General features: G+C 41.9%; 1 protein-coding gene across 3 annotated transcripts in view; it reads left to right on the top strand.

The window, feature by feature from the left end:
• mob2b (MOB kinase activator 2b) overlaps positions 1–11,535 on the top strand; it is a 48,735-nt gene extending 37,200 nt beyond the window's left edge. For all 3 annotated transcript variants that reach the window (XM_067419643.1, XM_067419642.1, XM_067419644.1), the window contains exons 2-5: positions 4,218–4,378; positions 6,459–6,552; positions 7,073–7,197; positions 10,244–11,535. In XM_067419643.1, coding sequence (XP_067275744.1) covers positions 4,218–4,378; positions 6,459–6,552; positions 7,073–7,197; positions 10,244–10,515 — 652 coding nt within the window. In that variant the 3' untranslated portion in view covers positions 10,516–11,535. The remainder of the gene's footprint in view (positions 1–4,217; positions 4,379–6,458; positions 6,553–7,072; positions 7,198–10,243) is intronic.
• The last annotated feature ends 96 nt before the right edge of the window (positions 11,536–11,631 follow it).

The following is an 11,631-nucleotide window of genomic DNA, read 5'->3' as shown; positions in this document are numbered from 1 at the left end:
GCACGCTCACTTGCTCTCTCTCACACACACACACACACACACACTCACACACACATTCGCACGCATGTTCACTCGCTCATACACACACATTCACACACACACTTATGCTCCGATTGACAACAAAACACATTTGATGCAGTTTTACTCACCGCTTGCCGTTCCCACTCCAGGAACAAACACACGCTCGCTCGCTCGCTCGCGCATGCACGCACACTCACTAAGACACACACACGCTCACTCGCTCACACACACATTCGCACGCACATGTTCACTCGCTCACACACACTTGCGTACCGATTGCCAACAAAACAAACATTTGATGCAGTTTTACTCACCGCCGGCGGTTTCCACTCATGACCGGGAACACACACACACACACACACACACACACTTGGAGAACTCCAGAAACACAAACTGCATCCACTGTCCCCTTAACGCTGGGTTATTTGGGAAGCTGAATAAGCTGCTCTTTCCCTCTCTCACACACACACACACACACACACACACACACACACACACACACACACACACACACACACTTCTTTAGTGACATTGTTGATCTCGTGTCTAAAAAAACACAACCCCAGCGTGGCCGATCTGTTTTACCTGCAGGTCATCTGACCATTAACCAACATCAGAGAACCATGAATATGCAAATGTCTTGTAAAATTGAAATTGTATCCTACACATTGTAATATATTTAGTCTAAGGGGCTCTGCTTATATAACACGCGTGTGAAACCTTTAATAATATATCGAGGATTTGATGTGTAACAGGAGTTTAATCCCAGTGATTGTCCACACACTTGTGCTTTTTTGTCCTGATTAAAGATTCATCGCCCCATTAAACCCACTCCAGTTTCCAGAGGCACGTCCTGCTTTACTGCCGTGGTCTTCCAGAAATCATGAACCGTGCATCTAAAGGGAAGAGCATAGTGGTTCATGGATGCCACTAGGGCTGTGAGATATTCCATATTCGTATACTAACTAACTAATAACTACAACTTCTGAAAGTGACCAGCAGTGTTTTAGCAAACATTTATGTCAAAAATCATTCATGTTTGTGTGTGTGAGACAGCGCCAGACTGCAAATTATTGCGTTTAATAACTCTTTTTAACATCAAGCAAGTCATATAAGTAGCAGTAGTGTGCCCAGTCGATTCTCTGACCTATGTGTCAACCTAAAACTTACACTTTTCACAATGTTGAAGTAGGCTATTAAAATCATTGTTATCGCATGCTATTGGGATTTGTACATTTGTGATATTTAGATAATTTCGATATATTGCACAGCTCTAGATGCCACACATCGGATTGATCAACACAACGGATCTGTAAATTATACCTAACTTTTCCTTCTTTGTGTATTTTGGACAGGGCGATGAATTGATTGCCGCTTTGCGAGCTCTGAATGAAGAGTGTGAATATTAAAAAGCTTCAGGTAATGGAAGTCATTACAGACTGCGAGAGCCAGAAGCGAGTTTAGTGAGGTTTGTTTGTTGGTTGTGGTCAGTGTGTGGATGAGTCCTGTGTGTGTTGAGCAGCGTTGGGTTCTGGCAGAGGTTTTTGCTCGGGCCTTTCAGCATTAAAGCACAAGGCCGGTCTCTGTGTGGAGAGGGTGAACTGGCCCCGGGGCCCCGGAGTCAAACAACATGGCAGCAGCTGTCTAAAGACCAGGCCAGTGTGTCCTTTCAGACGCACACAGACGTGGCTTTATACCGTCCTGCTGTTATTGGATGGCCGTGCGCTTGGAAAAAGCCTCTGAGAAATGAGACCCCTTTGCTCTCTCTGACTGTTTGCCATCACATGATGGTTGATATCCGAAATCTCCACACTAGAGGTCAACCAATATTGGTTTCTACAGATACGGATGACTTAGGGAAGGTTAAAGTCAATTTCCGATTAAAGGGACGGTTCACCCAAAAATAAAATTCTCTTGTCATTTTACTAATTTTTATTTTGGTATTTTGAATAATTTCCATTTGTATTGTATTGCCATCAGCTGTTTGGTTACACACATTCTTCAAAATATCTTTGTGTTCAACAGAACAAGGAAACTCATACAGGTTTAGGACAACTGGAAGATGAGTAATTTCATTTTTAGGGAAGTTGTTTAAATGCACTTTAGTGAACATAAGTGACCTGTATTTCATAAAAAAAACAAAAAAAAAAAAACACATCAGCAATTATGCTATATGTATGTCTGGTTACCTTGAAAATGTTTTTGACAGTAAATGTATTTGTACAGTATTCAACAAATTATTACTTAATAAAGTAATAGTACATAATTATATAAAATATAATATATAGTTATATAATAATAATAATTATTATTAATTGAATGTGAAAATAAATACACACTTATTTTCATTCACATTATACATTAATATATTTATTATGTATGAGAATAATGAACAATGATGAATATTTTAATAAAATAATATTGATAAATACACTTTGATGACAAGAATTTAAAATACAAAATACTACAATATTATTTATAAAAAAGATTTACAGAAAATACAAATCAATCTACTCCCCACAGATTCAAAGAATTGAAAACCAGGCACATTTTTTCCTGCCCGCCTCACTCATCTGGACAGCGTAAAGTGTGTATAGTTCTTCAGGGTCTGGTCCAGAGTGTGTGTGTGTGTTCTGTAGGTGCCGTGAGGTCATGGTTGGCTCCTAAAGCTCTGCGTTTCCATTAGAGCAGCTCTCGTTGTTTCCACTGTACGTTTGATGTTTGAGACGGGTGTGGTGTGGAGGACTGGGAAAGGGGCGGTGGGTCTGATGGTAACACAACCCGCCTGGGCTAAAAATAGCCGTGGAAGGAAAAGCCTGGATGTCTGTGGTCTCTTGTGCTAATTACAGGGCGAGGTTAACTGTGCAAACCTGCAGATGTGCGCACACTGTTGCATAGTTTGTTGCAAAGCATTCTTTCACATGAGGTGTCCGTATGTGGTTACATAAGCCAGTAACTTTTACTAAGCTACCTCTGAAATAAATAATAAATAATGTCTATGCACTAAATTGCCAAAAGTTGTGTGACACCTGCCTTTACGTGCACATGAACTTTAATGCCATCCCATTCTTAATCCGTAGGGTTTATAACAGCTCCAGCTCTTCTGGGAAGGCTTTCCTCAAGGTTTAGGAGTGTGTTTATGGGGATTTTTGCCCATTCTTCTAGAAGCTCATTTGTGAGGTCAGGCACTGATGTTGGACGAGAAGGCCTGGCTCTCAGTCTCCGCTCTAATTCATCCCAAAAATGTGCTATCGGGTTGAGCTCAGGACTCTGTGCAGGCCAGTCCAGTTCCTCCACACCAAACTCCTCATCCATGTCTTTATGGAGCGACGCTTTGTGCACTGGAGCGCAGTCATGCTGGGACAGGAAGGGGCCGTCCACAAACTGATCCCACAAAGTTGGGAGCATGAAATTGTCCAAAATGTCTTCGTATGCTGAAGCATTATCCATCTTTCACTGGAACTAAGAGGCCAGCCCCTTAAAAATCCCATCACATAACCCCCCCTCCACCAAACTTTACACTTGACACAATACATTAAGACAAGTCCTGTTCTCCTGGCGACTGCCAAACCATGCGTGATTGGTCGCTCCAGAGAACACGTCACACTGCTCTAGAGTCCAGTGAACTGAATCTGCATCCCACGCTTTTCATTGCTCTTGGTGATGTAAGGCTTGGATGAGCTCCTCGGCCATGGAAACCATTTCATGAAGCTCTCTACGCTGTTCTTGAGCTCATCTGAAGGCCACAGAAGTCTGGAGGTCTGCAGCTGTTGACTCTGCAGAAAGTTGGTGACTTCTGCGCACTGTGACCCTCAGCATGCGCTGACCCCGCTCTTGGATTTAACACTTCGTGGCTGAGTTGCTGTTGTTCCCAATGGCTTCCACTTTGTTATAATCCCACTAACAGTTGAGCGTGGAATATTTAGTAGTGAGGAAATGTCAGGAATGGACTTATTGCACAGGTGTCAGCCTATCACGGCCCCACGCTTGAGTTCACTGAGCTCCTGAGAGCGACCCATTCTTTCACTAATGTGTGTAGAAGTGTCTGCAGGCCTAGAGCTGGAGTTATACACCTGTGGCCATGAAGATTGAACACCTGAACTCAGTGTTTTGGAGGGGTGGCCTAATACTTTTGGCAATATAGTGTATATTCAATGCTTTTTCTGAACGCTGACCCTTGTTTTCATCCCATACAGGAAGGGCAAAGGGAAGCCCAATGGGAAGAAGCCGCCCACAGAGGAGAAAAAGCATTACCTGGACGCAGAATACACCAAAGTTAGAGTCGTGGATTTTGAGCTCAAGGAGCTGGTGGTGTTGCCGAGGGAGATCGACCTGAACGAATGGCTCGCCAGCAACAGTAAGTATCTCACGTGACCTCGAGTTAAGACCAAATTACATTGACAGTGCAGCATTTGTGTGTGTGTGTTACTCTTGTTTGGTACAAAAATGATGCTTCATTATATTTAGTTGCTTCTAAAAGGCAAAAAGTGATCCAAGATCAAGCACTTTTAACATGTGAAATTTGGCCCAAGGCAAGAGGAGAAAACGGTCCCCGATTTAGCGACATTTTATTTCATGTTTTATTGTTTTTAATGTGGAAAAGTGGCGCCCCTTGACCTTTGACCCTGCTGCGGTGTTGTGTCTGTGTTTTGAGAACATCTTTCGTCAGAGGGAATGTATGATTTCAGCTGTTATATAACTGACTGTATGATCAAACCTGCTCAGAATAATAACATTCCAGAGTCCACGAATCACACCATTGTGTGCGTTTCCCTCGATATTATCTCGACAAAACAAAGTATGGCTTAATTTAGGAAACATTAATGCACTTATAAATTCCACAAAGCCTCCTCGCTGAGCCTCGTGAGGTGAACTGAAGCCTTTGCTCTCACAGCTGGATCTGCACAGTTTGCACTCGTCTCGTATGGTGTCGCTTCATGCTTTTCACGTTCTTCTCAAATACAAAGCATTAATGTGAGTTATTCAGATATTCTGTCAAATATTGTTCAATAACAGATGCACAGTTTCACAGTCCGTGAGGTGACCGTTATTTGAAACCGTAACTGTTGATCATTTCACTCTTATTTTAGCCACTGCATCGGGTGCAGTGCAAACAGAGTTGATGCATAACCTGAATATTTCTGAATAAATTATTATTAGTATTAATATAATTAGTATTTTATATATACAAGAATATTGTAATAATAATAATAATAATAAAATATTATAATAATTATATTTGTACAATTAACCAATATTTGCATTAATTTATAAAAATGTAAGGACATATTTTATGTTCGTGAAAATGGTTATTATACATCGTAAAATGTAATGTCACTCAAAAGTGATTGTTTATGCATATTTTAATGTGTAACACAAAGGTGTTTATATGCTTTGCCAAATGAGTAATAGTTGAAATATTGCTGTGTCATGTCATGATTATTCATTAATCGCATGATTACTTATTTGAGATAATTGTGCAGTTTAAATTGCCATTAATTTTGTCAATGACATTTAGAATTTATATTTATAGATTATTATATATTATATTATATTAAATTATAAAAGTTATTTTATATATTTATATATAAATATATATATATATATATATATATATATATATAGATATATAGATATAGATAGATAGATATATATAGATATATATATTGATGTGCGGGTCAATGTATAAACAACACGCACCCGAGTGAAAGCCCTTAGGAGCACAAAGTCGCAAACTGTTCTTTTTCTGAATGCTGTCTGCTATAGCCTAGTGTTGAGTAATAAAGGCTCGATTTATTCATTTATTTTGTTTTGTTTTCTTAACAATTAAGATGCTTCATGTGTTTATCCAGTCTAATCGACGTGTGCGCGTCTCCCCCGACTTTCCCAATAAAATCCCGCCCTGTAATGTATACGCCAAAATGAGTTTAATGGCCACTTCATGGCGTTTTATACGCACAGACCACCCACCCCATCACCCCCATCCTACCCAAGAGTGTATCACGTGCACGCCAAAACTCATTTTGGTGTACCCATTCCACGAGATTGCACACTCTTACTATTGATACGCATTACCATGTGATCGTGTTGGACATTACTGAGCTATATGCGTTTAAGAAAGGATGGCCTGTTGAAATGGTACAACTGCTCAATTCAACGTGTTGGGAAATCGGGCATTTTGTCCCGCGTCACCTTTCTTTCAAACAACCCGACCAACCACGACCCGGATAGCATTAAAAATATTTTTGGATGACTTGTGACCGCAGGCACCCGCTCGTTTTGGATCAACCCGCGCATCACAGACAGACAGACAGACAGTGATGTTTTAATCTGTTATTCGTATGACAGTGATTGTTCAGCACAGAGTTCATGATTGCTGTGTATTATCATCTGTATTATCATCCGTTAATCTTTGAAACGTCTCTGTGATTTTCCAGCCACGACGTTCTTCAATCTCATCAACCTGCAGTACAGCACAATCTCTGAGTTCTGCACGGGGGACACGTGTCCGGCCATGACCGCCTGCAATACGTGAGTATCCATTATTCATCCGCACTCTGTTATCCATTATTAAGCCTGCGCAGCGGACACTGGACACTCCTCTGTGACCCGAGACCCTCAGGGGTCGTGACCTCCGGGAGAGAGAAGGGATAGTAAGAATAAAGGGATAGGGTTTGTAATGCCGCCTTCCTGTTGTGGGAAAAGTGCCTGTGTTTGTGGCAGGGATCCGTTTTGCTCCTGATCCGACTCTAACTGGGTCAGCTGTGTGCTGATGGGAACAGGAAGCAGCTCGAGTGTTTACTGAGGCATTATGGGAAGATGCCCTATCAGACAGTTTGGTTAATGAACAACCACAGAGAAGAAAGTGTGTCAGACAGGCGATACGTGACGGAAGAGGAGAGAAGAGCTCAAGCTCTGTTAAGTGTGTGTGATGCAGTCTGTTTATAAACCTCTCTCTCTCTCTCTCTCTCTCTCTCTCTCTCTCTCTCTCTCTCTCTCTCTCTCTCTCTCTCTCTCTCTCTCTCTCTCTCTCTCTCTCTCTCTCTCTCAGGACATACTACTGGTATGATGAAAAAGGGAAGAAGACGAAGTGCACAGCGCCGCAGTACGTGGACTTCGTCATGAGTTCAGTGCAGAAGCTGGTGACTGACGAGGACATCTTCCCCACTAAATATGGTGAGAGTCTCTACCGACCCCTAGTGGACTCGTGTGGAAACTGCACGAGGGACGTCAATGGCCCAGATCTGTTTTAGGGTTTCCTGTTTAATTATAACACGCATAGTAAAATGTAACTATAATATCTCAACATATACCACATATAAATATAATCTTATTTCACTTAAAAGCATTAAATAGCTAATGGATGGATGTATAAAGTAAAAAAATTGCAATTATGTTATTTCCAAAGGCAATTAAGCTTCATATTAATTAATTACACACACACACACACACACACACATATTTATTTATTTATTTTACAGCATTAAAGTAAATATGGGTCTGTTTTATTATTAACTTTAGTTAGTTAACTACATCTGGATAGCAACTCTGATCACCCTATCAGCAACCCTAGCAACCACTCATAGTACCCTACTAATCATCCTGAATACCTTAGCAACCAACACCCTAGAAACCACCTTGAGTACCCTAGCAACCACCCCGGAGTACTCCATCCATCAATCCACAATACATTGTTTAGTCATTCATTGGTTAATCAATCATTCTATTTTTTCATCCATCCCTCCATACGTTGTTTAATCCATTGATCCATCCATAATTCTGTTGTTTAATCCAGTGGTTCTCAAATGGGGGTACGTGGACCCCTGGGGGTACGTGAAGGCACTCCAGGGGGTACGTGAGATTTTAAAATATAGCCTACATATATTTAAAAAGTAGCATCCATGCAAAAATTCTTTAAAAATAATTATTTCATAAATATCTCTGTGAAATATAAGTATATGTTCATAAAATTAATTTTATTTTCAGTAGGCTATTCAATTTCATTATCCTAAAAACCCAGAATTTCCCCCATACCAGGATGATTTGACCCAACCTGTCATTCGCCGCCTGGCATCACCTGTCAATCACTTGGATCAAGGATTGTGTGACCAGACGTCCCGTTTCCCGGAGCTGTCCCCGGAAATGTACATGTTTTACAGCTCATTCCAAACAACCCACAGATATATTAGGGATAAAAGCGCGCAACCAACATCATACAGCAGCCGCTGGTTTTAGGAGCAAGAGTTTGGTGATCATTTTCACCAGCAGATGGCGCTGTGAGCTACGCTGACTCTACTTGGTCGCGTGTGCCGCTACTAGAGGTCTTCACGGGTCCAAAAATTCGCACCCGAACCCGAAGAGACCCGCAATGTTCAACACAGACCCGACCCGGACCCGTCTATTATTTCAAAAACTGGACCCGGACCCGTGCAGATCCGAAAAATGCCAAAAATATATTACCCGGAACCGACATGGACCCGTCTATTATTTGATAGCTGGAACCGAACCCGCCGGGAAGACACAGACGCGACTGGACCCGATTGTCTCATATTACACAATATAACGTTACTGCTGTTAACAGGTTAATGAACAAGCTGCGAAAAATAACTTTGTCTCAGTCAGCCTACCTAACGATATAGCCGTTGTCTCCCTTGTACCTTGATTGTGATGTATTACAATATTCCTCATTAATTGTTCCAAGCATGCTTAATTCACTCATTTCAGCTGTAAAAGTCAATTTTATTTCACAGTGACGGATTTATGAGTTAATTCGCATAATAACTTTGACTGTTTGCCCTTTTGAACTAATAACTATTGCTCGTTTAGTGCCATGGCCGCTTGCGTTACCATTATTTATTTGCCATAATCTCTCTGAGTCTGACTAGCAGAACTTTAAGATTAAACAAGACGGTTCATTCATATTATTTTTAAAGTCATTAAAGTCACTGCGGTCTGCGGAAGCTCGGGTTGCCATAGAAACATGACACGCGCTTGAGACTGCACTCGCGCTCAGCTGGAGCAACCTGAAATATGAACCTTTTTTTACGCAATTAACGCATCACAGAAAACATTTATGTGACAGTTCACCTGAGGTCTTGTTGCTGATTTGAAATATATTCTTGAGTACATTATTACCGCGCGCATGCATTAAATCTGCCCGCTTTCTAAAAGGCTGAGAGAGCGCGCGCGAGAGAGAGAGAGCGCTTGTGTTTTTGTTGTTGTTGTGTATTTCTAATCCTCTTTTCCCGGCTCACTTTTCTTATCCTAATTTAGCAATTTGTAAGTTACACAAAACACACAAGCCGCGCTGACTCTCACGGCCAGGTGTTCTCCGAGTCCGATTGACGTATTACATAGGCTACAACATTAACAGACCCGGGAACCGAAGTAATAGATTAGGACCCGACCCGGACCCGGCTGACCATTTAAAAAATAGACCCGAACCCGTACGGGTCCCGGGTCGGATCCCGGGTCCACGGGTCTCGGGTGCCCCGTGAAGACCTCTAGCCGCTACTACTTCATGAACAACGTCGAGAGCAGACAGAACGGCATTATCGTCAAATATCACAAGAAACCTCGTTATCGCTTTCAGTAACATACTAACTATTGGCTTTAAATGTAAAGTAATATTGTTTGTATGTACTTTATAACAGAGCCTCAAAAAGGTGTGGATTGATTTGCCTGAAAAGTTCTGCAGTCACAACGCAGTGATTACCATACCTCTGAAATATAACTTCAATACAGTAACTTACATGTGCAGAATACATATACTTTCTACCTAAAATAAGCCTAAAATGCAAACTAACATGACCAATTAAGGATACTAAGAATTATTTTCAAGCATAAACATAAAACTTTTGAAGTAAAAACAGTAATTTATATAGTAAAGCCTAAACTTAACAATTATACAATATTACAATCTTTTATCTTTTTTTCTTTTCTTTTTTAACCAAAAATATTTTCGCTGGTTAGGGGTACTTGGCTGAAAAAATATTTCACAGGGGGTACGTCACAAAAAAAGGTTGAGAACCACTGGTTTAATCCATCCATCCATGCATTGTTAAATCTTTCCATCATCCATCCTACCATCCATTGTTTAATCCATTCATCCATTCATTCTATTTTTCCATCCATCCATTGTTTAATCCATCCATCTATACATTGTTAAATCATTCCTTCCATTGTTAAATTTGACGTGTGTGTGTGTGTGTGTCATCCACAGGTAAAGAGTTCCCCAACACCTTCGACACGCTGGTGAAGAAAATCTGCAGGTATCTCTTCCACGTTCTGGCCCACATCTACTGGTCCCACTACAAGGAGACGGTGGCCATGGACCTGCACGGACACCTAAACACACTGTACACACATTTCGTAGTCTTTATAAGGGAATTCAACCTGATGGACCCCAAGGAGACGTCCATAATGGACGACCTGACGGAGGCCCTATGCACGCCGCTGCCTCCCCAGCCACAGAACCACGTGACCGAGAGATGAGGACCGCGCCCGCGCCGCGCCTACCAATCCGGGGTTCGGAAGGACTTCAGCGCTCGCACAGCCGCTGGGACTCACAGACCTTCACCCTCCCAGAACATTGCTCTCTTTAGGACCCAGTGAGGAGCTCAGCCGGGCCGGATGCCCTCTGAGGCGGCCCGTCTAACCCTTTAACCGAGAACAACCATGCTTCTTTCGTTTCCTTCCCGTTTGGCGCTCCCTTTGACACATACTTGCAGCACTTTCCCCTCTCTTGGTTTGATAAGGGTGTTGGCCTGGGTTTCTTTCTCGTTTTTTCTATAGGGTAAAAGGGGAGTTTGTGTGTGTGTGTGTGTGCGTGTGTGTGTGTGTGCGTGCGTGCGTGTGTGTGTGTGTGCGTGCGTGGGTGCGTGCGCGTGTGTGTGTGTGTGTGCGTTCAAGGCTTTTGCACTCAGGAACTGAGAGAGCTGTCAATGCTACCTGCTCACCCATAAGCCTCTCGGTGTCACTTTACTCATCATATAGCGGTCCATCGCCCCAAACGGCCCTCTGCGTAAACGGGATAGACTTGTGTTGCGTAATTAGCATGTTAACCACTGTAGAGGAGCCCGTGTTAGGAAGCCCGGGGCCATGTGTTCTCTCTCTCGAGTGACAAAGACATTGGGATTGTCTGCTGTTGAATCCAATCGCCTGCTCTTCAGGCTCCGGGAGCGGCGCCCGGCCTCCGTTTGTGAATGGAAAAGAATGTACGCTTAGTCTCTACGTATCGATCGCCGAGATTACGATTATCTTACAGCGACTGAGAGCGAGGGGAAGGGCGGCGGATGTTTTAGTTGTTGCGATGACCTCTTTGTGAGAAGATCGGACCTTTTCCTTTTATTTAATTTATTTCTTTGATTTCTGTTTCTTTTAGTTGACGTTTTTTCAGGGCTCCTCAGTTCTGGCTTTTTTGTTTTATGTATTTTAATAATACTTTAAGTTAAAAGCGATTTAATATTTTAAGCTCTGCAAATTATAACCTAATAAAATATTTAAAAGTCATAAGCGATGGTATTTAGTGTCTCTCTTTTTTTCATGTCCTGGTCATTTGAAGTGCTTTAAGCCATCTGTATTTTGGAAGATGTTTAACAATGTAATCCT

This window comes from Pseudorasbora parva, chromosome 16 (genome assembly GCF_024679245.1).
Source record: "Pseudorasbora parva isolate DD20220531a chromosome 16, ASM2467924v1, whole genome shotgun sequence".
Classification (NCBI taxonomy): domain Eukaryota; kingdom Metazoa; phylum Chordata; class Actinopteri; order Cypriniformes; family Gobionidae; genus Pseudorasbora; species Pseudorasbora parva.
The sequence above is the reverse complement of the archived record's forward strand: the minus strand, read 5'-3'. Positions and strand labels throughout refer to the sequence as shown.